Genomic DNA, 26,951 nt, shown 5'->3' with positions numbered 1-26,951 from the left:
AATTCTATCACTCCTTATTCTTTCTTGCTATCCTTTTGTGGTTATATTGTCCTCCCCCCATCAATGGCATATTCTAATTCTGTTTTTAAATGTTTTCCTTTGATAGGACACTCATCCAGACCATCAGGACATTCTAAAAGCAATTATAGCATTCAAAACACTCATGGTAGGTGATACTCTCAAATTGTCATTCTCCATTTTGTACACTTTATTCCTGAAAGAGTAGTTTGTGTGTAACATTCCTTCCCTTATGTGAAGGTCTTTAGGATGGAAACAGTAGCTCTTGTGACAGCATCTAAATGATTGCTTCCTTTCATTTTGTCCTGCCCAAATCATGCTTACCTATGAAAGGTTGCCAGGCTGAGGGTATAAAGCAATCACATTTGAAGTCTTAGCCACATTAAGCATCAGTGTGTAGGTGGGGGGTTTCCTTATTTCTCTTTGTTTTACCCCCTGTTGCTTACTCCATGTCTGTATAATTCGTCATTCACTGATTCGCGTCAATACTGGATTCAGCTACTTATGCCAGAAGATGTGAATTTGCTCTTTGCATATGAAAAAGAAATCCTTCATGAAAGGAAAAACAATGTACTAAAATGCAATTGCTTAATATAGATTCCTACTAAAGGTACTGTAATCTTGTATCTTGACTATCATGGTTAATGTCTTCCTGAACCCACTGATATAAAACCATTTGGTGCCATTTTAGAAGCAAAGAAAGCTTTATTTTGGTGGTAGGTTAACTTTAGCTATATATTTGACATTTCTTGAGCATTCTAAGTGATTTGGATCAATGTTCAGCTATTGATCCTTGCTGGAAGATTATAATGTAATGTTCAACATTTTTTGTTGTTGTTGAAAGATTACTGACTGATATATCTATGTTTCAATGAAAGTTGAACATCAGCCAAGGGATTATCCTAATTTTGTTGTAAGTTAAAAGTAGTTAAAATCCTGGCAGTTTTACATGGCTCCTAGAACAGCTCACTCAAAACCATGACAGTTGTCCTCATTTGTACCTATTTTTTTCTTTTTTTTTTTTATAAACATTATTTATTTATTTGAGAGAGAGGGGCAGATAGAGAGAATGGGCACTCCAGGGACTTCAAATGCTGTGAACAAACTCCAGATGCTTGTGCCACCTTGGGCATCTGGCTTACGTAGGTCACAGGAATTGAACCTGGGTCCTTAGGCTTCGCAGGCAAGTGCCTTAATTGCTGAGCCATCTCTCCAGCCCCATCCTTCTACCTTCTTTTTGCGACAGGGTCTCTTGTTTTGCCGCTGTGTGCACCTGTCTGGCAGTCCTGTGAATTTCCAGATTCTCCTGGCTCTACACCTCCCCCATTGCCACAGGTGCCTTGGGATCGCAGACGCCTGGGAGTTGAACTCAGGCTGGCAGTAAAGGACTTTAGCCACTGAGCCACCTCCTCGGGCCCCTTCTTGATTCTTTTATTTTATTTTATTTTATTTATTTATTTTTATTAACATTTTCCATGATTATAAAATATATCCCATGGTAATTCCCTCCCTCCCCGCCCCCACACTTTCCCATTTGAAATTCCATTCTCCATCATATTACCTCCCCATTACAATCATTGTAATTACATATATCCAATATCAACCTATTAAGTATCCTACCCCCTTCCTTTCTCTACCCTTTATGTCTCCTTTGTAACTTACTGGCCTCTGCTACTAAGTATTTTCATTCTCACGCAGAAGCCCAGTCATCTGTAGCTAGGATCCACATATGAGAGAGAACATGTGGCGCTTGGCTTTCTGGGTCTGGGTTACCTGACTTAGTATAATACTTTCCAGGTCCATCCATTTTTCTGCAAATTTCATAATTTCATTTTTCTTTACCGCTGAGTAGAACTCCATTGTATAAATGTGCCACATCTTCATTATCCACTCATCTGTTGATGGACATCTAGGCTGGTTCCATTTCCCAGCTATTATAAATTGAGCAGCAATAAACATGGTTGAGCACGTACTTCTAAGGAAATGTGATGAGTCTTTTGGATATATGCCTAGGAGTGCTATAGCTGGGTCATATGGTAGATCAATCTCTAGCTGTTTTAGGAACCTCCACACTGTTTTCCACAATGGCTGGACCAGATTGCATTCCCACCAGCAGTGCAGAAGGGTTCCTTTTTTTCTACATCCCCGCCAACATTTATGATCATTTGTTTTCATGATGGTGGCCAATCTGACAGGAGTGAGATGGAATCTCAATGTAGTTTTAATCTGCATTTCCCTGATGACTAGTGACGTAGAACATTTTTTTTTAATTTTTATTAACATTTTTCATGATTATAAAATATATCCCATGGTAATTCCCTCCCTCCCCACCCCCACACTTTCCCGTTTGAAATTCCATTCTCCATCATATTACCTCCCCATTACAATCATTGTAATTACATATATACAATATCAACCTATTAAGTATCCTCCTCCCTTCCTTTCTCCACCCTTTATGTCTCCTTTTCAAGTTACTGGCCTCTGCTACTAAGTATTTTCATTCTCACACAGAAGCCCAGTCATCTGTAGCTAGGATCCACATATGAGAGAGAACATGTGGCGCTTGGCTTTCTGGGCCTGGGTTACCTGACTTAGTATAATACTTTCCAGGTCCATCCATTTTTCTGCAAATTTCATAATTTCATTTTTCTTTACCGCTGAGTAGAACTCCATTGTATAAATGTACCACATCTTCATTATCCACTCATCTGTTGAGGGACATCTAGGTTGGTTCCATTTCCCAGCTATTATAAATTGAGCAGCAATAAACATGGTTGAGCATGTACTTCTAAGGAAATGAGATGAGTCCTTTGGATATATGCCTAGGAGCGCTATAGCTGGGTCATATTGTAAATCAATCTCTAGCTGTTTTAGGAACCTCCACACTGTTTTCCACAATGGCTGGACCAGATTGCATTCCCACCAGCAGTGCAGAAGGGTTCCTTTTTTTCCACATCCCTGCCAGCATTTATGATCATTTGTTTTCATGATGGTGGCCAATCTGACAGGAGTGAGATGGAATCTCAATGTAGTTTTAATCTGCATTTCCCTGATGACTAGTGACGTAGAACATTTTTTGAGATGCTTATATGCCATTCGTATTTCTTCCTTTGAGAACTCTCTATTTAGCTCCATTGCCCATTTTTTGATTGGCTTGTTTGATTCCTTATTATTTAACTTTTTGAGTTCTTTGTATATCCTAGATATTAATCCTCTATCAGATATATAGCTGGCGAAGATTTTTTCCCATTCTGTAGGTTGCCTCTTTGCTTTTTTCACTGTGTCCTTTGCAGTGCAAAATCTTTGTAATTTTATTAGGTCCCAGTGGTTAATCTGTGGTTTTATTGCCTGAGCAATTGGGGTTGTATTCAGAAAGTCTTTGCCAAGACCAATATGTTGAAGGGTTTCCCCTACTTTTTCCTCTAGCAGTTTCAAAGTTTCCGGTCTGATGTTAAGGTCTTTAATCCATTTGGACTTAATTCTTGTGCATGGCGAGAGAGAAGAATCTATTTTCATCCTTCTGCAGATATTTATCCAGTTTTCAAAACACCATTTGCTGAAGAGGCTGTCTCTTCTCCAATGAGTATTTTTGGCATTTTTATCGAATATCAGGTGGCTATAGCTACTTGGGCTTACATCTGGGTCCTCTATTCTGTTCCACTGATCTACATGTCTGTTTTTGTGCCAGTACCATGCTGTTTTTGTTACTATGGCTCTGTAGTATAGGTTAAAATCAGGTATGGTGATACCACCAGCCTCTTTTTTGTTGCTCAGTATTATTTTAGATATTCGAGTTTTTTTGTGATTCCAAATGTATTTTTGGATTGTTTTTTCTATTTCCATGAAGAAAGCCTTTGGAATTTTGATAGGGATTGCATTAAATGTATAGATTGCTTTAGGTAAGATTGCCATTTTCACGATATTGATTCTTCCAATCCAGGAACAAGGGATGTTTCTCCACTTTCTAGTGTCTTCTGCAATTTCTCGCTTGAGTGTTTTAAAGTTCTCATTGTATAGATTCTTTACTTCCTTGGTTAGGTTTATTCCAATGTACCTATTTTTTTCTATGTCAATGAATGCAAAAGGTCTCTTTTAAAAAGAAAGAAAGAAAAATAACGTGCTTGTGCTGGGGAAGGTAGCTCATACCTGTGACCCAAGCCATTGGGATGCTGGCAGAAAGATCAGGGCTAACTTCTGCTGAGTGGAAAGTTGGAGGCCAGCCTTGGCCACATGTAACCTTGTCTCAAAATCTAAACAAAACTAAGAGTGCTTCTTTTTGATCATGTTTTAATACTTGTTTTGATGGTTGTACTATTTTCATACCCACAACATGTGCTTTAAAAATCTACATCATATATTTATTTCTCAAATCTTCATTTTGTTGAATGGTGCAATGGAGGTTTTTAATAGAAAAATGACTTCCAAAGGCTATTAGACTATATTCACATGGAGACAGCATCATAACTAACCATATGCTTATGCTTGTATCCATTTTGGAATGAATGCTGGTAAGTTACTAACTGATAACCTCAGAATGACAGTTAGCTTAACATTTTATTAGTAATAAAATGCTAAATAATGTCCAAGACAGTGCATATGCATCATAATGAACAGATTGACTATGACAAAAATAAGTTTATATTCTTTCTATCTCTTGGAGTCTTGTTTTTGTTTGTCTGTTGCTATTATTGTCACCTTGATACCTTGTTGAAAAGTGAGCATACATCATAAAATGAAATTATTTTGTAACAAAAGTCCTGTTTATACAAAGACTGACATGATAGAGAGGAGCTTGTATCTCTCTTGGCTCTACTTGATGGGATTCTGCTTCTTGTCTCTACAAATTCCTCAAGGAGGGAGAAACAAGCCCTGATTTACCATTTTATCTTTATACTTTGACACAATGAAAATTATCTCTCCCTCAAACAACTTTTAGGGGCTCAAGGCTAGAGACTAAGAGTAGTGAATCTTTTTGTCTGTCAGGAATGGGACTGCTCATGGTATTCAGAGTGAGTAATAAAGGAATCCCATGAGAATCACATAGCCAAAAGCAACACCTATTTTGGGCCTGAAAGCTTTCACAGATCCATTTCATAAGAATTCTTATTCCATTATGTTCTAATTTGCACATGTAGGGGCAGTGCCAAGATCTGAGAAAGAGAAAGCAGCTGGAGCTACAGATACTGTCTGAACCTATTCAGGCATGGGAAGGGGAAGATATTAAAACCTTGGGAAATGTGATCTTTATGTCGCAAGTAATGGTGCAGTATGGAACCTGTGAGGTAAGGTGTTTCAATGCACACCAAATGTTTCCTCCATCTTTCAAATTTACCTTTCTTTGTTTGTCTTTCCATCAAGGTCAAATACTCCAAAATTCAGACCAGAAACTGAACCCTTATTCTTGGCCCCATACTCTGCTATTGGATATAGGAGGAAAGAATACCAGTAATCCTTGCTTCCAAAGAACTAATTGAAAACAGATCAAAAGTCCACTTACAACTAGAAAACAAATTGAGTAATCATTGTGTTTTGTTTTTGTTTTATTCTGGTGCTAGGGCTAGAACCCAGGACCTTGTGCATGCTAGGCAAGTGCTAGTCCATTTTGAGGCAGGAGGTGATGAACCTTGCACATCCGTCTAGAGTAGTCCAGATGGCACAACAGGCAATAGGAAATAAGAAAGAGGCCTGAGTAGCAGAAAACCGTGATGTGAGTCTCAGTGACATTAAAAGGTGACAACCATGTATTAGGTTGGTGGGCACTGGACCAAAAACAGAAAGGGTAGCTAACATGGGAACTATGCATAAAGGGCAGCCCTGAGACACACATAGATGGTAAAATTGACACAAATGGGCTAGAGATGTAATATTAGACATGCTAATGGTCAGGAGGCTAGAGATTTCTAAGCGGAGTTATTGCATAGGCAGCTGTTAAAACACTATGGAAATGTAGGTGAGAGGTCAGAGTTAGACACAGAGGTATAGTTGTCCCTGACGGATGTGCCTTCCTAGGAAGTAAATATTCAAAGAGAAGCAAAGGGGTTTGAAGATGGATTATTTCTTTTAGGAAGGGGCCAGGGTAGGGGAGAAAGGTTGATTATGTCATCTGATATGATTTATCAGGGGTTACAGTTGTCCCCATTCTCCCAAACACTCTTCCTATACTCTCTGACATGCTTGTGGCAGAGATTCATTGCTTTGGGTTAATAAGCAATCTCATTGAAAATGCAGATGCCCCAGGGAAGGTTAATGCAGTAAGGCTAACTATTAGTCATTCCCATCTTTGGGGTAAATCCCAGGGGTAAAAGGAGGAGGGGCCAGTGCAGGGAGGGGGTTCAAGTTGGAGAGGAGAGAAAAAAATGGGAGAATGTGGTTTCATGGAAATTCCCGGAAGAACATTTGAAAGTGGCCAACAAGCTGAGTGCTGTGGAAGGGTCAGAGGTCAAAGAGTGTGAGGTCCAAGAAGAAGGCATTGGATTTTGCCAGAATGCAGTTATTGATGGCTTTGAGGGAGATGAGGGGAATGTGGTTAGGGAGGGATCAATGGAAAGAAAATGAAGGCAGCAAGTAATTTGGCAATAAAATGTCAAGAGATGGGATATTATGAATGAGGAGCCACATGGGGTGTGCAAGGCCTTTAGGAAGGGACTGTGCACATGTTAAGGGCAAGACAGGAAGAGCTCGTGAAACAGAAGAATCTGCTGAAGGGAGGAAGAAAGATTCTGTAGAAGGAAACTGGGCTAGAGACAGAGATCTGAGAGAATAGAGAACATTTCTGTTACAGTTAGGTTCACCTTGCTTGCAGAAATCACCTGACCAAGAGCACCTTGTGGGGGAAAAAGGTTTGTTTTAGCTTACAGACTTGAGGGGAAACTCCATGATGGCAGGGGAAAATGAGGGCATGAGCAGAGGGTGGACAACAGCAACAGGCCAGTGTGCCAAACACTGGCAAGAGGAAGCTGGCTATAACGCCCATAAGCCCTCTCAACAATACATCGCCTCCAGGAGGTTTTAATTCTCAAATTGCCATCATCTGGGGACCTAGCATGCAGAACACCTAAGTCTATAGGGGACACCTGAATCAAACCACCACAACTAGTTAGCATCGCTAGCCTTGAAAGGGTAATCTTCTCAAATGTGAGAGAGGACATGGAGGCAGTCATCAGGAAGATGTGTCAAATGGAAGTTTTACATTCACTAATAATTGCATATCCTTTTAAGGAGTTCAGAGCAGGCATCCCTTATGTGTTAAAAGTTCCTTAAGTGTCATCAAAAAGGTAGCTAAAGCCAGTCATGGTGGCACACATCTTCAATCCAGCACTCGGGAGGCAGAGGAAGGAGGATCTCCATGAGTTTGAGGCTACCCTGAGACTACATAGTGAATTCCAGGTCAGCCTGAGCTAGAATGGAACTCTACCTCAAAAAAAAAAAAAAAACACACAAAAAGAAAAAGTAGCTGCCAATAATGCATTATATATCTAAAATGAGCTAGAAGAGAGGTTTTTAAATGTGCTTCCCATGAAGAAGTAATTAGATCTGAAGATAATAGATATGCCAATTACTTGGATTTGGCCATTATACAAGGCATATACAAATTCAAATGTCACACTGTACCCTATGAATGAATACACACATATATACATATATATGACATAATGAAATAATATGATGAAAGCCAGGTGTCATGGCACACACCCATAATCACAGAACTTAGGAGGCAGAGGTAGGAGGATCTGTGAGTTTCAGGCCAGCAGAGAGAGGCTAGCAGAGAGAGTTCTGGGTCAGCCTGGGTTAAAGTGGGACCCTACCTTAAACCAAAAAAAAAAAAAAAACCCACAAAAAACAAAAAACAAAACAAAACATGAAATTGTGCTGGGCATGTGGCTGTGGTGATGCACACCTTTAATACTAGTACTTGGGAGGCTGAGGTAGGAGGATCACTGTGAGTTCAAGGCCACCTTGAGACTACATAGTGAATTCCAGGTCAGCCTGGACTTCAGCGAGACCATACCTTGAAAACCAAAACAAACAAATGAACAAATGAAAACCCATGAAATTGCAAAGTGTGCTGGCTTGTGTCTACAATCCCAGCACAAAGAGCACAAAGGAGGCCAAGGTAAGAGAATTGTTATGAGTTCAAGGCAGCCTGGTCTATAGAATGAGTTCCAGATCAGCCCGGGTGAGAGTGAGACCCTGTCTCAAACAAACATAAAGTCCATACAGATTTAGCATACATGAAACCCTGGATTGAATCCATGGTCTCTCTCTCTCTCACACACACACACTCCCACACACACACACAGAAAGAGAGAGAGAGAGAGAGAGAGAGAGAGAGAGAGAGAGAGAGAGAAAGAGAAAGAGAGAGAAACAAAAATGATAATAATTAAAGAAGTATTTACTTCTTTGTTATACAGGTAAACAATAATTATCCTGTACTTAATGATTAAAAATAATTTTTGGGGCTGGAGAGATACCTTAGTGGTTAAGGCAAAGCTTAAGGACTCACGTTCAACTCCCCAGATCCCACATAAGCTAGATGTACAAGGTGATTCACACAAGGTGGCACATGCATCTGGAGTTCAATTATAGTGGCAGGATGCCCTGGCATGTCAGTTCTCTCTTTCTTGCTCTCATTCTCTCCTATAAAAGGCCAGTCTTTGGGACTGGGGAGATGGCTTAGCGGTTAAGGCATTTGTCTGCAAAGCCAAAGGACCCTGGTTCAGTTCCCCAGGACCCATGTAAGCCAGATGAGCATGTGTCTGAAGTTCGTTTGTAGTGGCTGGAGGCCCTGGCACACCCATTCTCTCTCTCCCTCTCACAAATAAATAAAAAATTTAAAAGGCCAGTCTGTTGAGCTTGCTTCAAAAAATAATTTTATGGGGCTGGAGAGATGGCTTAGCGGTTAAGCGCTTGCCTGTGAAGCCTAAGGACCCTGGTTCGAGGCTCAGTTCCCCAGGTCCCACGTTAGCCAGATGCACAAGGGGACGCATGCATCTGGAGTTCGTTTGCAGAGGCTGGAAGCCCTGGCGCACCCATTCTCTCTCTCTCCCTCTATCTGTCTTTCTCTCTGTCTCTGTCGCTCTCAAATAAATAAAAAAAAAATTAAAAAAAAATAATTTTATGAATAAAACTTACTAGCTGATAATAAATTCCCTATCTCATTTGTTGAGACAGGGGTTCATATATTCAGGCCAGCCTAGAACTTACTGTGTAGTAGGATGACCTTGAACTTCCAACTCTTCTGTCCCTACTTCCCCAGTATTAGGAATACAGGCATGCACCACTATACCCAGTTTATGCAGTGCTGGGGATCAAACCAAGGGCTTTGTGCATGCAAGGCTAGGATTCTACCCACTCAACCACATCCCCAGTCCCGACTTTCCTATATTTTGTATCCAGGACTAGAATGCCACTCTGGCTGCATACCTTGTGTGGCTTCTTATGCTTACATACTTGGTAACATACATACTTGTTTTGTGCTTTTGTATTGGATATGCTTTTAAGAAAAAAATAATACTAAGGTTCCAGTTGATTATGTAAGGTCTGTGTTCCAAATAAACTGTTTCAAAAATTTTTACAAAAATCTGTCCAAGAAATTGGCCTTGATATCCAAGACCTTGCAGTGCCTACCAATACCTACACAAGACCCTCATAATAGGAGCAAAATGTGATGACATCAAATTAAAGGAAAGATTAATGGAGAGAGGGAGGGGATATAACGGACAGCAGCGTTATGAAGGGGAAAGTGGGGGAGGGGAGGGAAATACCATGGGTTGTTGTCTATAAGTATAGAAGTTGTTAATATATATATAAAACAAAACTGTCCAATTTTTATTATCCCTTTAATATTTTTTTATTCTACCTCAGGAAAAAGAGGAACGGTATCTAATGCTGTTTTCAAGTGTCTTGATAATGTTATCTGCAAGTCCTCGGATGAGTGGCTTTATCTATCAGGTGAGTAGATTTCATATAGAACAAATAGCAGGAACCACATGAAAGTAGGCTTCTATTCACATATGATAGCTTTACTGTGGCATTGAAAACTCAAGCCCACAGAGGCAGAATGTACTGACTCTTGACTGTAATTAAACAGTTTCTAAGAATAGCTGTTCCTAAGATTGAAGACCTTTATATTAGTATCATAGGTCCGCTTAAGAATTTTTGAGGGCTGGAGAGATGGCTTAGCAGTTAAGCGCTTGCCTATGAAGCCTAAGGACCCCGGTTCGAGGCTCGATTCCCCAGGTCCCACGTTAGCCAGATGCACAAGGGGGCGCACGCATCTGGAGTTCACTTGCAGTGGCCAGAAGCCCTGGCGCGCCCATTCTCTCTCTCTCCCTCTATCTGTCTTTCACTCTGTGTGTGTCACTCTCAAATAAATAAATAAAAAATGGACAAAAATATTTTAAAAAAAGAATTTTTGAATGTATAAATGAAAATCTTAAGTCTACAGTTGGATAAGTGAGCATCACCATTTTCAAAGTCTGTGTCTTTATTACTGAAAAATGTAGAGCTGTCACCTGCTCCTGTGATGGTCTTATTGCAGTCACATTGCATGATGCAGGTTTCTATGATGCAAGCTCAACACTTAGGAAATTAAGGAAATTAAATCCCCCTTAGTTTGGTCCCAAGATACAGATTATGATGAGTTAGTGTAGCCTATTTTATGTTCCCAATTTTCTTAAAATTTGAGTTTTTGTTTACCCATTCATAAGAAGCTATGATAAAAATTAAATTGTTTTGTAAATCCTGATTTTTATAGTTCATGGTTTGTTAGCCAAATACACATTCCTCCTGGTTTTCATGTCTGATTAAAATGTAGACTAGAGAAACAGTATCTTTTGACATACTAAAGAAATATACCTATCCATAATTCAGCAATGATTCCTAAGAGGATAAAACAAAATCCAAGATAAATATATACAGTCACAGAATTAATAGGAATGTTCTTTTTCGCTGGTAGGGAAAAATACCAACAGCAGGAATGGTGGTGACTAGATTAGATGAAATTGAAGGGAATGACGGCACATTTGAAATCACAGGTAGGTGGTTTTCTCTTTTTCATGTAGCTGCTTTAAATCCTTTTTGGAATAAAGTGGAATTTAAATAAATAAATGTGATTATTTTCGCTTGTGTAGTCCATAAGCAGGTTTTTACATGGATATGGAAAAGTATATTCCATTTTCTGGGATAACTAGGGTAGAGTGATGGAACAGAGACATCTCTGCTCATTTCAAAGCCTCAGCTTTGCCATTAGTTCCAATATTTACTTGCATAAGAGCTACTTGTGAGAGCTAAAAGAATAACCCCATGGACTGGGGTAAACACAATTTTCTCCCTCTGTGTCATGTAGTCCAGGGTGGCAAAGGAGCCAAAGATGTAGACTTTTATCACCAGTCTTATCATCAGTCTGTAAATCAGCAAGACTTGGTTGTGATTCTAGAAGTTTCCCAAGAAGCCATGAAACCTACACAAATTGAGCAAAATGCCAGACCTTAATAGTGCTCTCTGACAATTTGTACTGCTTTTCCTGTGTCAGACCTGTGTGATTTATGTGCAATGGCTGTACCTTGAGCACTGGTGCCCCAGTGATGAAGACTGGAATAATTTCCTTTGGCCTTAGCTATACATATTTTTTTCCAATAAGGAGCATAAGATTTGATACTTGCCCAAAGATTGCAGCCCGTCCTAGTTGTCTAGTGTCCTACCTTGGTTATTGGGAAATCCAGTACAATATTATTTTAGACTGTGCCAGATTAATAGCATGTTTGTTTCTGGGTTGTCAATTTGTTCATTATGAGTTTTTTTTTTAATTTTTTTGCTCATTTTTATTTATTTATTTGAGAGTGACAGACGGAGAGAGAAAGAGGCAGATAGAGAGAGAGAGAATGGGCATGCCAGGGCTTCCAGCCTCTGCAAACGAACTCCAGATGTGTGCGCTCCCTTGTACATCTGGCTAACGTGGGTCCTGGGGAATCGAGCCTTGAACTGGGGTCCTTAGGCTTCACAGGCAAGCGCTTAACCACTAAGCCATTTCTCCAACCCCATTATGAAGTTTTACACTACTTTTAACTTCTGTAAAACATTATAAATTAAGGACAATTTTAAAAATCAAACAGGAATAATCACATATATTGTCACAACTTACCTGTTCCTAATATTGAAGATTGAAACAGTTATGTCATAGGTACCTGAAAACAGACACCCAAGGGAAGTGTATTTATGTGTGAGACAAGCTTCTTACCTTCTGTTCTCAAATGTTTATAATTGGGTGACCCAGGTAACATGGTAGACAGAATTGTGGTCCACTGCAACAACAACCAGGAATTTCAGGAATGGTTGGAACAGCTGAGCAGACTGACCAGAGGACCAACCTCTTGCAGTTCATTATCCAAAACATCATCGTCATGCAGTGCTCATTCTGTAAGTAGTCCACTGTGTTCTCCAGGGATTATTGAGACCTTTGTTAAATCTTGCTTGCTAAAGACTTACAAGGAGCAACAAGCATGCCCTTCATTTTTGGGTAGTTTATATTTGTAGATTTTGAAGTACAGTTAAACCTCACTAATTCTGACTGCTTGTGAGGCTCATCCAAATTAAGAATGTGCGTAATTTTATCCGGGTGTGGTGGCACATGCCTTTAGTCCCAGCACTCGGGAGGCAGAGTTAGGAGGATCACTGTGAGTTCAAGGCCAAGACTACATAGTGAGTTCCAGGTCAGCCTGGGCTAGAGTGAGACCCTTCTTCAAAAAAACGAAAAAAATGTGTGTAATTTTGATAGTATTCATGTCTCCAGGTAATTGCTAGTCAAGTATTTCCAACCGGAAGTTCTGCTAAATTGTTTGAATTATAAACAAGCTTTACTTATTTAGTCACTGTTATCCTCATATTCATAATGTACTAAGTCAAAACAAATTGCTTATTTCCCTGATGCTTAAACAACGTCATGTAATCTCACTCATGCTTTCACATTTTCTCAGTAACCTGCTTCAAAAGTAGACTTTTAACATTGCCTTCTGGATTATCACCAATGAGAACCCATGGTATTTGAATTGATGAGATTTTACTGTCCTTGTTGAGTGACATGGAAGCTATGCTGTGCTGTCTGTTAATACTCAAACCTATGATGTCAAAATTCCTGTTTTGAGTGTTTTGTATTGTAGTGGTGGAGCACAGGTTTAGGCATCAGATCTAGGTTCAAATATTGTGTTTGTCTATTACTAGCTAGTGACTTCACTTTGCTGAGTCTGTTGTAGAGTGGTCTGATGAAATAAGCTATTTATGCATCAAATGGGGTACCAAACACATCACTGAACTCAAATGATGCCTGCTACCTCACGTCTCTGTCTTATAGAGAAAAAATTTCTACACTGGATGAAATTACAGGAGAGAGAGAGGGACAAAGAGTGAGAGACCACAAAGGCTCACAGGAGAGAGTCAGTTTTATCTGTTCCAGAGAGATTCTGTAATCTTGAGTAGAAACTTCCAGTTTTCAAATGGTAGACTTTTGCTTTTCCATCTTTACCTTTTCATGGCTGGCTTTGCTGATCCAATGAAGTTATTATTGTTCTCTCAGTGTGTGGCACAAGGTCGGGTTCAGATGGCAGACTGCCAACATCTCATGAGACATTTTCCTAGTCTTTTAGCTCTACCGGACAGCCCCGAGGACCCTTGGAGCCTCCTCACATTATAAAACCGTGGAGCTTAAGTTGCCTACGACCTGCACCTCCACTTAGACCATCAGCAGCCCTAGGTTATAAAGAGGTAATTTTGCTACATATGGTATAAAATACTTCTGACAAGCTAATTTTGTAGCTTATTGCAAACAGTTTGGTGAGAATGTGTTAGAACTTCTGGTAGGTGCTATGTGTCAGTCAGTCTTGAATTCCAAGAGTTGGTGTTTCTTAATTTTTCATTTTCCTATTGCCTATCTACAGATATTGATTGAATATCCATAGGGTTCATGTGCACTGCCTGAGTTTTCCCAGTCTCCTTATTAAGTGCCTCTGTTTCTGTTCATGTGGTTATGATAACTCTTTCAATTAGTTAACCATATACACACATCTCAAAGAAGAAGTAGTACATTGGAAGTTGAATTCTAACCAGACAAACCCAATTTGTTTGATTAACCCAGATCAATAAAATGTTAGAGGACCAAACCAAGTGTTTGAACTATGAAAGTGATACTTGGTGTGGTGGGAGGAAGAAAAGAATGTAATGAAAAGAGTGTCTTTTTCCGGAGTGACTTCTCAGCTCCAGCCTTACAGGTCATTAGATATTTGGGCAGGGGGCTGCCAAGATAAAGAGTTATGGGGCTGCTTTTTTGCTCTATAGTTGCAGGCAAGGTGCGCTGGTCACTAGCTCCCAAAACTACCTGCTGTGACTATTTCCATCCAGTGGGGTTTCCCCTCCTAATCTACTTCTAATTGTCTCAGATTTAAGAAAAGTTAGTCATTTATTAATAACTGTTCTTTAAATAAGTCTTGCTGCATGAAGAGTAAGTTGGTGACAGTTATGAAATGAGCCTTATCATTTTGGTGCCAAGGCAGTGTATGTACCATGTCAAATGTGTGTTTAAGCCTTGTAGACTTGGCTACATTTTGAGTGTTTTGATTTAAGCCACCATGCTTTTGTGTTAGTAAACTGTTGCCTCCAATTTTCAGTGTAGTAAAAGTAAAAAAAAAAAAAAAAGAACAACATATGGATGTTGGAGGAAGTTTTTGACCATTTTAACTGACATCATAGGAGACATGACCCTTGAGCAATATCTTTCTTGAGTGTCTAGTCAGAGTTTGGCCAGGAAATGGTCCCACAGATTTGCTTTGCAATTGACCTGTAATCATCCAGTTTTCTTCTTTGATTGCTTAAACTAGGAGTGCCACTTGATGGTATTCTGTTCCTCTTTTTAATAATGGATATTTTGTAATGATCAGTTGCTAAATTCACACTGAGGTGAGCTTTGAAGGGTAAAGTTGACTTAATCCTTCACATAACTAATCTATTAAAACTAAGGCATGATCACTTTGTTTCTGCTGGGGAAGAGAATTATTAATATATTCTTGCTATATACTGTGATTTCAGTTATTTTCAGCATTTGGTATTCTTCACAGAACTGTATTCTTTGGACTTTTGCATGATGATATTGCATCTGAAACTAATGTGGGAAATGTAATGATATTCTCTCTGTGTAATTTATGATAACACTAACATTTCAAATGTTGTTTTAGAATTATTGATAAATGGATTTGGTCATTATAACCATCGACCTCTCACGCTCATCTTCTCTTTCTTTACATATTCATTTTAGAGGATGTCTTATATCTTAAAGGTAAGGGTAGAACAATATATTTGGCTTACAGTGACATTGTAACGTTGTGCTGTAACCCTTGATGAATGAAACTTTCACTTGTGCTTGTTTTATCCCTTGTTATTATTGGTGGCTAAAATATGAAGATGTAATTCTGACATGTAAGTATTTCCTTCAAAAATCCAGGCTTGTGTATAAAAATGTCACCTTATATGTCCTACCTTTAAAATGCACATTTTCACTTTTTTTAATGCTAGTAGATTTCCCCATTATTTTGATCACCCATGACTTTTTCATGCCTGCCTATTTTCAATTCTAAGTGGGCCACTTTAGTTGAGTGAAGAAAATTCAAATTCTTTATTTCATATATTTATTTTGAGGTACTAACTATCTATACATCATATGTTAGTTTATAGAAAATAAAAAAATAGATAGATGATAGATAGATAGATAGATAGATAGATAGATAGATAGAATGGAAGATTGGGATAAAATCATGAAGGATTTTCCTTAAACTCCAATCTACTTATTTAGAAATTAACCATGAACTTTTACTGGGCGTTCATATGGCAAAAGCAAATTCAGTAATTCCCATGTCTGTTGCCTACTAATCAAAACTGTGGCTTCATTCATCTATAAACTTGGCTGGGGAATGTTACTCCTAACCCAGAATTATTCATTGGGAAATTCTTCTTTATGATACTGGGAAAATTATTTAGTCTCACTGTCTTAGTTCTCCTATCCAACTTATGGCAATTATATTTTTCTTCGTGGGACAACTGTTACAGAAACTTATTTGAATGGGTTTTTGAAGCTCTTTGAAAAGATGTAAGTATTGTATTAGCAACATTATGTACTACTATGTACATATGTACATCATGTAGCTACATAATGTAGTACAATAATAGCTACATCCTTTCAGTTGTATTAGTGGGGAACATAAACCAAGTTAGGAATACTGAAGTTTGCTAGGTACTTTGCAGATAGTATTTGCAGATAGCATTAGGTCCTTCTGCAGAATCTGCATTTTCTTCCATTCTTATCCTCATCCCTGTGGCAAGTGAGAGTATAATGTCATTGTTTTTGATTTATTTAACCTTTTTAGGGTTTATTACTATGTACAGTATTAAATTTTGATGCATTCCTAACCAATTCTATCAAGATAAGAAAGAGGCATTCTGTTTTATTTCATATGATCTACTTTAATTGGTATTTTGGAAGAGAATCATAACTCATGAAGTAACTTTTATCCTTACAGGAGTCAAGTAAAAGCCCCAAAACAATGAAAAAATTCCTTCACAAAAGAAAGACTGAGAGAAAAGCATCTGAGGAGGAATATGTGATTAGGAAAAGTATGTGTCCTGTACTTTTTGAAAGTTATTTATGGGTGAAATACCATGAGATTTTTTGTGAAAGCAGATAATTAGAGCAATTTGTTCTCAGCATCATCTGTTGTAAGAATACATGGAAAAGTTTGCTCACCTCTGAGACTTTTGAATGAGCTGCCTCCTGCTGCATTTCCTGCCATCTGAGTCCAACACCATCTGCACCATTTCATGATACAGAACTTTTCACCCTGCCTGCCTTAGCACCTCTGATGAGGCCCATTTGCTCTCGATACATTTTCTAATTGAATTTATGTTTAATAATTACAGGCACCATGCCCCTCTTCCCCCCTGCCCAGGCAGCAGCAGGGGCGATACAGGGGCTGGGGCATATGCCCCCAGCAGTGAGGACACACCAAATTTCAAGACTTTATATATAATATCTCTGTACCCCAGGGGGAAGAAAGGGACACTTGGCAGCATCCTGTTGGGGGGGGGGAACCCAGCCAGCCCCAAGCCATCCTGCCTCATCAGTCACTTTATTAGCTCAGACACATCGATACTACAGGCACCCAGTCATTGCTGCCGCTGTTGCCCTTCTACGCTCCAGATGGCTGGCTGGGCCATACACAAGTTCATGGGGATCCAAATCCCTGGGCAGCACCACCTGATACATTTTTTTTCTTCTTATCTTTTACTTTCTTGAACAGATAGACTAAATAAACCTGCAAACAGAAATACTGCTGGAAGTCTAATGCTCAGGGTTTTTCTCAGTTAACTAAGAAGAAGGCCTCATGACACCCAGAAACAAGGCTGACTTAGCAACTGACTGCAAAGTCAGCTAAGGGATATATCCATATTTGCCCCTAAAGTTGTGAACATGATGCTTTGAGACACATGTGAAGGAGTCAGTGGTACTTCCCAAAGGGGTGGCAGTGCTGTGTGTACCAGTTGAATATACAGTTTGGCTAATTTTTTTTTTTTTTAACTTGGGACTGAGGATGGAGCTCAGTTGGAAAAGCACTTTGGTAGCATGAATGAAACCCTGGTTTTAATCCCCAGTATCACATAACCTGAGCTACATAGAGAGTTTAAGCTAGCCTGGCTTCATGAGATTCTCCCTCCTCCCTCCATATATATAAAGACAAATCCTTGCTGGACTCCAGCTCTTGCAGCCACAACTCCTTCTATACCTGGGAGTGCACATGAGATTATTCCCTTCAGTGCTGCCATATTGGTCATTTTAAGACTGAGTTGGGGAGGGCCAGAGGGAAGAGGGAAAAATCAATGAGTATGCTAGTGGGTTGGGAAGATGGGTGGAATTAATGATGAAACTTCCTAAAGAAGGTGTGCCTTTGAACTTAACCCACAGGAAGGAAAGCTGTGGTGTACTGCCTGAGAGCTGGAGCCAGTACCATGCCCAGGGTTATCATCTGACCTCTAAGAGATGACTGATAGGAACCCCTGATTTAGAGTTCTGAGCTTCAGGAGCAAACCCCCACAGTGCTGAGCTAGCTCACTGAGGCTGACCCCAGAACTCCTGGGGATTCGTTATAACCCAGTATTGGACAGCTCTTTTGCCTGCTTTTCAGAAAAAAAAAAATATATTGCTAGTCCTTAGCAAGTGATGTGCATAGCATCACTAGTGGGTCCTGAGACAGATATCCATGAGAAGTCATTACTAATTCAATTTCACAGGTACGGCTGCTCTGGAGGAAGATGCTCAGATCCTTAAGGTAATCGAGGCCTACTGCACCAGCGCCAATTTGCAGCAAGGTAATGCTTCAAGTAGATTTCTGTATACTGTTTTCTCTAGTGACTGGCGTTTCTTCTTTACTGCTCACTACCTCAGTTTGCTGGGTGTGGAAAACAGGTGACTTGGTGCAGAGCAACTGTGCAGGACTGAATCTTTCAGATAAGGTGGTTTTAGCTACTGAGTGGTTTGTTTACCCACTGTTGCTTTGCACCCAAAACGACTGATGTAAGAGGGAAAAATGCTGAAGGGGATAAAAATTAAAATATTTTTAAAAAGCTCATTCTTTTTTTGTAACACACACACATACACATACACAACACACAAACACACACCATCACCAGCTCCAGCACTAGTTAGGAATTAAAGCACCCAGAGAGTGTCTGTGTCCGTGAACTGATGCTAATCTCTTCTTATAGGCACAATTGGAAAGGAAGTCAAAATGCTATCTTTGATCAGCTGCATATTGAAGCAAACAATGCTTTACCAGGTTCAAGTTTCAGAGTTGCTCTGAAAAATCCGGAAATGTAGCTGCGTAGTCAGGGGCTCTTCAAAATGCATAAAATGTGTCAGGGAGCTGTTAGGTGAGGGTATTTCCCTAAGTAAGTTTTAGGTTACAACCCTGGCAGCTAGATAATGCCTTCTGATGAATCCTGGTGCTTTTAAAAATCCAGGTTGTATGCAGTACGTCTTTTGTTTTCCATTATCATAGACATTCAGAACACCTCTTATAAGGTTTTCACATCAGCATAAGAAACAATTGTTCATTAGTACTCCATTTTGCATGGCCTCTGACCAGTTGTTTACTTGGCACAGAGAGTGATTGCCTGCGTATGTTCTTTCAAAGTAGCACATCTCTCATGTTGTCATGAGGAAAGAATTTGATGAGGAAGTCAGTACTTTTGACATGAAGAGGGGGCATTGTTTCACAGACAAAACTTGGTTAGGGCTTCATGCATGCTCAGTTCTGATGACAAGTCTTGAGGAGTCAGAAGAAGAAAGTGAGAGGTGTGTGTGTGTGTGTGTGTGTGTGTGTGTGTGTGTGTGTGTGTGTAAGCTAGGAAATAGAGAAAAGGAGACAGCAGAAAGGAATGTCCTTCATATAAAATCTAACTTTATCACTCCTCCCCACCACTACTTTTCACATCCATGTCCTTAGAGGCAAAATACAGACATGTGATCTGGCCTAAAGAGACACACTTTTCCTCTTCCTCCCAAGCCTCCACTTTATATGTGGGGAGTGGCTAGTGCCATGCTTGATGTAACAGACCTTTTAGCATCACAGTGACCCCCCCCCAATCTCACTAAGTCACATATGCTATTTCCCCAGAACTGATCGGACTTTCAACATTCATTCATCCATCCATCCCTCCATTTGTCCTCCTTGTATTTATTAAGTATCAATGAAGTGTTCTTTCCTGGGCAAGGTGGAGACATATCTCCCTTCTGGGAAGAAGAAAATGATCAGGGAAAGGCAGTGAGTGTGCACTTCTCTGAAGGAAGTTTGTCCTACAACTGAAGGGGCTAGTGACCCAGAACATCAAATATTAAGCACCTGAGTTTAGAGTGGAGGGATCTATAGTGAGCATGGGGAGTTTGAAAATGTGGGAGAGCTGTTTCATGAGACCTTCCATCCATCACCTCTTCTGGTCCAGAGAATAGGGACAGTCTGGATAGAGTTTGTGAGAACGCTCAAGCTTGCTGATATGATAATCTTGTACTCTACTCTTAATGACCAAATTCATTTTAAGTGACCGTACATTCTCCTAGAGGACTGCAAAGGAATCCCGAGTAGGAATGTTGCTTCTGATGCCCTGCAGCATGTGGTGTCCCAGAGTAGTGCTACACTCAATCTGAATTTTTTCAAAATTACAGAATACCATAGCATAGTGATGTGTCAGTCTCTGGTGATATGCGGGGACACAGTGATCACTGGGCAACTCTTTGCTCTGAGGGAAGCAAACTAGGAAAGTCTGAGCATCTTGGACTTGACAGCAGGTATCACAGTGGCTCTATCATATTATTTTTTCTTGAGGCAAAGTGCCATTTCCTGGAGATCAGATCATGTCATTTTGCTATTTGGAGTCCCTCATGTCAGGAAAACTTAGTCAGGACATGTGCATGACTGCCTTATGACTGCAAGGGAGCAACATGCTGTGAAGAAAACCCCAGCTCTCATGACAGGGGAAGAGATCAAGGCCTAGAAATACTTTTTGCTTGTAACTCCCCATTCCTCGTCCTGTAATCCTCACTTGTAGGTGCCCGCAAAGATTCTGTCCCACAAGTCTTCCTCCCGGAGGAAGAGAAACTCATCATTGAAGAAACCAGAAGCAATGGGCAGACTGTCATGGAGGAGAAGTGAGTAGAGCAACAACAACTTTCCTGGATTTTCTGTGGGCTGGGCGAAGTGGAGGGTGGGTCTTTCTCTGAGAACTGCTCCCCTCCTGACCCACAAAGGGAGCCTGCACTGCTGAGCATTCAGTTGGGATCTTGGGGAGAGCAGAAGGAAGGGGAAGCCGAGCCAAAAGGCCAGAATCTTCCAGAGAAGCCTCTTTCCCTGTGGAGTAAGCAGCTTCTCAGCACCAGAGACATGCCTTCTCCAGATAGGGAAGGCTACAGAACCCACTTCCCCGCCCAAAGCATTGCTACTCACAGTTTTAAAGTTAGGGGCTGGACTTTCACATGCCCGACTCATCTAAAGTCCTATAGCAATCCAGTGAGACAAGCATGACTTTCCTCACTTTTACAGATAGGGAAAATAGGATTCAGGGAGACTGTGTCTTTTGCCAACCTTTCATAGTAGCTAGTGTAACTTACAGAGGAAATCAGGTTTAATACCTTCGAGCTCATACAAAAATACCCCACAAAGTATCCAAGTCATTATACTTGAGTCATTTTTGAAGTCAGAACTGCCTTTGCATGGGACAACACATGCTTCTCTTCATTAATGGACCTTCACATCTGCCCTACAAAGTGATGTAGCATAATGGTAAAACAAGGGCTGGGAAGATGGCTCAGTGGATGAAGCACTTGCCTCACAATTGTGAGTTCCTGGATTCAGATCTCCAGATCCTGTACAGAAGTAAGAAGCTTGGGTAGGCTTCTGTAATCCCAGTGTACCTATGGCAAGAAGGGAAGAAGAGACAGGGAATTTCCCAAAAGCTTGCAAAAGGAGTCATGAACAAAAGACATTGCCTCAGATGAGGTGGAAGGCCAGGACCATCATGATAGGTGTCTTCTGACCTCCACATATGTGTGGTGGTATGGGTATGCCTGTACTTGTGCACACAAACACACTATAATACACACACACACACACACACACACACACACACATATATACACACACAAATTTTTTACAAACATTAAATATGGTAAAGCTCTTAGGCTTAAGAGAACAACCGTCTTGATTCAACTCTCAGTTTGCTCCCAATTTACTACACATTGCTCTGGGGCATGTTCTGTCACCTTTCTGGCCCTGTTTTATTCTCATCTGTAAAATAGGGATAAAAGTAATGATGTCTAAGTTATGTGATTGAATATAATAAGTATAAAGACTAGTAGTCAGCAAATGACAGGAATCCTAATTATTATTATTATTATGGATATAATAATCTTCACAACTATGTGAGGCCTTTAGGGAATGTAGTATTATACCTTATAATATGTGAAGAAACTGTAACTAAGAGAATATGAGTAGGAAACTGGATACTCATGGTCAGAGAAGTAGGAAGTGGCAAGATCAGAACTGGAACCTAGGTTGATAAGCTTATCTTGAAAGAGTTGGAGAGCATAGTTGCACAACCTAGCCAGGGCACTTTATCTTGTATTGTTTTCTTTTTAATGCCATCACTTTGTTTATATGAGGTGGTTGTGGGGTCAGCTGAGTGAGAGGATAGTGCTATAGCATAGCTATAGTAGTATTGTCAGGGCCTCATTATAGCCCACTGTACAGTAAGTGGTATTTATTCCTGCCCTAAAGCAAGCTAAAATAATCAAAATCTTACAATGAGACTCTTTAAAGAAAACATTGAGCCAAAGAGATGGCTCAACAGTTAAAAGCTTTCTTGCAAAGCCTGATGGCCTGGGTTTCCTTCCCCAGTACCCATGTAAAGCCAGATACACAAAGTGACACATGCATCTGGAGTTTGTTTCAGTGGTAGGAGGCTCTGGCACACCCATACTCTCTCTTTCTCATTGTCTGCCTCTCTTTGTCTCAAATAAATAAATAAATAATATTTAAAAAAACTGAGCTCATAGAAGCAGAATAGTAGTCACCAGAGGCTGACATGGGTAATGCTGGTCAAAGGATAGAAAGTGCTACTTATGTAAGATCATTAAATTTTAGCAGCTCTAACATCCAATATGATGACTATAGTTAATAATGCTGAAAATTTACTTAAAATTCACTAAGAGTAGATCTAAGATTTCTAAGCAGGCACATAGATGATAACATACATGGTAACTATGCCCACTGATGGTTGTGTTAGCTTAATTGTAGGCCTAAATTCATAAGGTGAGCAGAATAAAACATTGGTGGTGTAGCTATGGCATATACATTTTTTTTTTTGCCAATTTCACTGTCAATCTGCAAAAATGAAAACCTGCTGGTCCCTACCTCTTGTTTTCTGGTTACACAGGCTGGAATGGGAAAGGAGGCAGTGTAGAAATGGTGTCATGCATGGTGGTGAGGATTGTTCTTCCAAGAATAGAAAGAATGTAAGGACTATTGAGAGCAGTACCTTCAGTTAGAAAGTCCATTGCTTTCAGAGATCTATAGAGTTAAGGGGTACTTAACAACATATCCTGCTCAGACATTCATCTTTGAATTTTCTCTGTACATTATAGGAGCCTTGTTGACACTGTTTATGCCTTGAAGGATGAGGTCAAAGAGCTGAAGCAGGTAAAGAAATATTCAAGGATATCTTCTCAGACAACAGAATCACTCTGTCTTCCTTACCACCCACTAGAAGAGGGTGTTAGGAAAGGTTCAGGGACAAGGTTCTTGGGTTGGGTGGGGTTGTTATATGTTTCATGTGCACCAAGGTAGGTTTAATTGCATGGGCTTGAATTTAAATTTCTTTTTTTTTAAATAGGCTTTATTTCAACCAGTGGCAAATTTAAATTTCTGAGGCTTGCTTGCTACTCAGAAGTTTGCAGTAGGTCCCAAACCTACTTATGACTTTCCTATTCCCTGATATCTTTAGAGAACACAAGTCAAATCCAAGTGTTGTAGAACTTGCCTATAATCTCAGCTATTTGGGAGGCTGAGGCAGGAGGATCATGGGTTTGAGGCTAGCCTTGGATTCATAGCAAGGCCCTATAAAAAAGGAAGCAAGTAAGGCAGTCAGGGAGAGAAGGAGGGAAGAGAGATGGAGGGAGGGAAGGGAGGAAAAGAGGACTATAGACCATCTATAGTCCATGCTTGGTGGACCTAGTGGAGATTTTTTTCCCAGTGCTTCATGATACATACTGTTCCTGTGCACCCAGGGTGACTGTGCCTGTTGACAACATAGATAGTAGTGGAGAGACTATGGCCTGGAAGAGCACCTAGGAGATACTTTTCAAACTCTGAATGGCAAGGTCCTGACCTGAGGCAGGACATTGGAGTCAGTGGGGAGGAGAGTGGATGGAAGGAAAGACACACTACAAATGGAACCTGTGGCATATGGCATGATGCTTGGATTAGGAGAAGGCAGGAATTATATTCCTTGGGTACCAAATTTGCTATAGTGGTGATCTCTCAGAGGTCAGGGAGCCCAAGACGAGGGACCAGGAGTGATGGGGAAGACAATGAGTTCACCTAGGACCTCATGAGTTTGATATGCTTATAATTGGCTATCTGGCTATCTGGCATTGAGATTATAGGCCCAGTGCTTAGGAAATGAAGTTGGTATCAGAGATATTTGAGGGTCCCTTAATAGACACTTGTATTGAAAGAGAAGAAACCTTAGGTGAAAAAGTGTGGCATGAGAAGAGAGCCAGGGAAGGTCCAGTCTTAGAGAAAGCTCTCATTTCAGGGCAGCAGAGTGTGACAGACTGGTTAGAGTCAGGCAGAAAAATCATTGGCACAGCTGTTGGGGGGCGGATTTGAGGACAGAAAGTCCTCAAGCATGAAGAGTGTCAAGAGGAGAGGCAGGAGGGACCCTGGGAAGGACTCCCTTGGCTCAGTAATGGACAAGCCTCTTCCATCTTAGGAAAATAAGAGAATGAAGCAATGCCTGGAAGAAGAATTGAAGTCAAGAAGGGACCTGGAAAAACTGGTCTGGAAGCTTTTGAAGCAAACAGATGAGTGCATTCGAGCTGAACCTGGTAGCAAGACCGCGATTCTTCCATAACCACCACTGTGCAGCTGGACAGTGTGTCTTCAGCACTTCTGGAAAGGATCAGCTGAATAACTGGACTCTTATGCATTTCTTTGGCTTTTGTTTTGTGTTGGAGTGCCATGTCCTTTTCTTTCTCACTTTCTGTGCGTGTGTGTTTGTGAGTGTTCACCTGTGTGTTCATTGTTTGGTTATTGGTTGGTTGATCACTTGTTTCAACAGGAGCAACAGCAGGAGGTGATGGTAGAAATGACTCCAGAGTCTTCTCCATTTCATCAGAGCAGGAAAGCCAATGCAGACAGATGGACTCCATGGTCTGCACACGGCCTTCATCTCACAGGGCTTCTGCGGTAGCTGTTGCCTGGGGTCACACATGTTGGGCAGGCTATTGTCACAAAGCAGCTGGCCATGGTATATCAAATGTGAACCTAGTGCTCCCCAACACTATGCCCAGGATCCCTTCTGTATCTAATTGGATGGAGGCAAAGCTTCCCGAGCTATGTCTAGAGTAGGTGAGGACTATCTATCACATTTGCCCAATGATTCAGCTGCATTTACCACCTGAACAACTGTCACATGGCACCCTTCACTCCTGTTTTTAAAGGATCATTGCCATCTGTTTTCTGCTAAGACCAAGAACAGTGCAGTGCCCTTACTCCCTTTGTGCTGATGTACATTGAGTGAGGCAGGTGCTCTGGCCGTCCATGCCAGCACCGAATCCATCAGCAAATTGTACAGGGCAATCCTCCCGGCGGCAGCAGAGGGGAGCAGCTCTTTCCTGTGCATGGTAGCTTTCAACTCCCTCCCCTCCACATCCTGCCTCCTGCCTCTGAGTGGATTTGCTACCTCCCCAGTGCTTTTAGCCAGCCATGCCAAGTGGTGTGCAAACTAGTGTGGATGTGCTTTGTTCACCTTTTAAACAATGTAGCTAGACTGAGAACAGTGACTTTACTGTGACTATTCAAACTGTGCCCTTTAATCCTTCAAAACAATGTGTGTTGAGAAGATACTGCACCCTAGTAGACTCCTTGTATTCACTTTATAGCTCTCCTGTTTCCGCTATGAAAAGTTATAAACTTTGGCCTCTCGTGAGTAGGCCTCTAATCATTATGTACAGAAACGTGCTGTGGTCCAGTTTGTAGATCCAAAAGAAAAGGGCCTTTCCAGTGGCTGTGCCTGTTTAGTCAAGTTGCTTATTATGTGAACCCGTCAACCTTGTATGTAGTCCAGAAATCTGAAGTGAGAAAACAGGTTGAGAGGAGTCATAGAACAGTACTTCTGTTGTGGTCAGTCAAGGCTTCTGGACAGATCAGTGTAGTCCATTCCCACTGCTCCTAGAGTTAGGGCAGCATTTGGCCACATGGAGATGGTCACAAGAAAGAGAATTAGAAAGCCCTTCAGGCAATAAATGCTGTCTTACAACTATGTCTGAGGGGTGCCTCTAAATGTTGTTTTGAAACCAAATTTGAAGCTTGAAACACCTGGCTTGGTGAGGAACCTTCCCTGTTTTTGTTTCTGGTACTAAGGGGCTCATGGTTCCAAAGCTCTCATGGTACAGGGCTGTTTTCTCCTGCCACCCCACAGACTGTACAGCATCCACAAGAAATGGAGTATTTCCCAAGTCAGCCTCAGTCAGTCACACACAGCCACCTTTGGAAGCTGAAGAGTGATTTCTAAGAATGGCTGTTCTTATGCACAGAAATTTAGATAAGACATCTTTCACCTGAAACTTTAAACAAGAAACAACAAAAACAACCCAGATCTTCACTTGTGTTCTGTGTGTGGATAGTCAATAGCTTGCAGTAAGTGTGCAAACTGTCCATAGGAAACAATTTCTGTGGTTACCAAATAGTTTAGTTGGTTGCTTAGGACATGGGAAGGCCTTTATTTTTTAAAGGAATGTGTATGTATGCATGTCTTGGGGATTTGGCCCTTCTGAGGAGAGGCCCATGGTACTCTGGGTAATGAAGCTTGTGCAGAGTGCTGCCTGCGCTTACATACTAAATGATATTATAAAGGAAAAGAAGCCATGTTAACCTGACAGCAGTGTCTCCATAGTTGTGTTGTTTACAATACTTAAATGGGTTCCTGTTACTCTGTAGTTAAAGTGCTTCCCTTAGAGGGATTTCAGTTTCTTCTCTGTCATGTCCCTTCTTACACAAACTCAAATTTTCTAACTTGTTTTTATGTTAAAGACTTTTAAAATTGACATTTTCAATAAACAAAATAAA

At 40.6% G+C, this 26,951-nt stretch overlaps 1 protein-coding gene across 2 annotated transcripts in view; it reads left to right on the top strand.

The window, feature by feature from the left end:
* The window catches only part of Arhgef6 (Rac/Cdc42 guanine nucleotide exchange factor 6), a 164,790-nt gene extending 137,839 nt beyond the window's left edge, over positions 1–26,951 (top strand). For both annotated transcript variants that reach the window (XM_045140179.1, XM_045140180.1), the window contains 12 exons: positions 107–166; positions 5,154–5,300; positions 9,883–9,969; positions 10,976–11,054; positions 12,293–12,435; positions 13,651–13,776; positions 15,320–15,340; positions 16,578–16,671; positions 18,343–18,420; positions 20,656–20,755; positions 23,246–23,300; positions 24,595–26,951. In XM_045140179.1, coding sequence (XP_044996114.1) covers positions 107–166; positions 5,154–5,300; positions 9,883–9,969; positions 10,976–11,054; positions 12,293–12,435; positions 13,651–13,776; positions 15,320–15,340; positions 16,578–16,671; positions 18,343–18,420; positions 20,656–20,755; positions 23,246–23,300; positions 24,595–24,735 — 1,131 coding nt within the window. In that variant the 3' untranslated portion in view covers positions 24,736–26,951. The remainder of the gene's footprint in view (positions 1–106; positions 167–5,153; positions 5,301–9,882; positions 9,970–10,975; positions 11,055–12,292; positions 12,436–13,650; positions 13,777–15,319; positions 15,341–16,577; positions 16,672–18,342; positions 18,421–20,655; positions 20,756–23,245; positions 23,301–24,594) is intronic.

The sequence above is a fragment of the Jaculus jaculus genome, chromosome X (genome assembly GCF_020740685.1).
Source record: "Jaculus jaculus isolate mJacJac1 chromosome X, mJacJac1.mat.Y.cur, whole genome shotgun sequence".
In the NCBI taxonomy this organism is placed as follows: Eukaryota; Metazoa; Chordata; class Mammalia; order Rodentia; family Dipodidae; genus Jaculus; species Jaculus jaculus.
The sequence above is the reverse complement of the archived record's forward strand: the minus strand, read 5'-3'. Positions and strand labels throughout refer to the sequence as shown.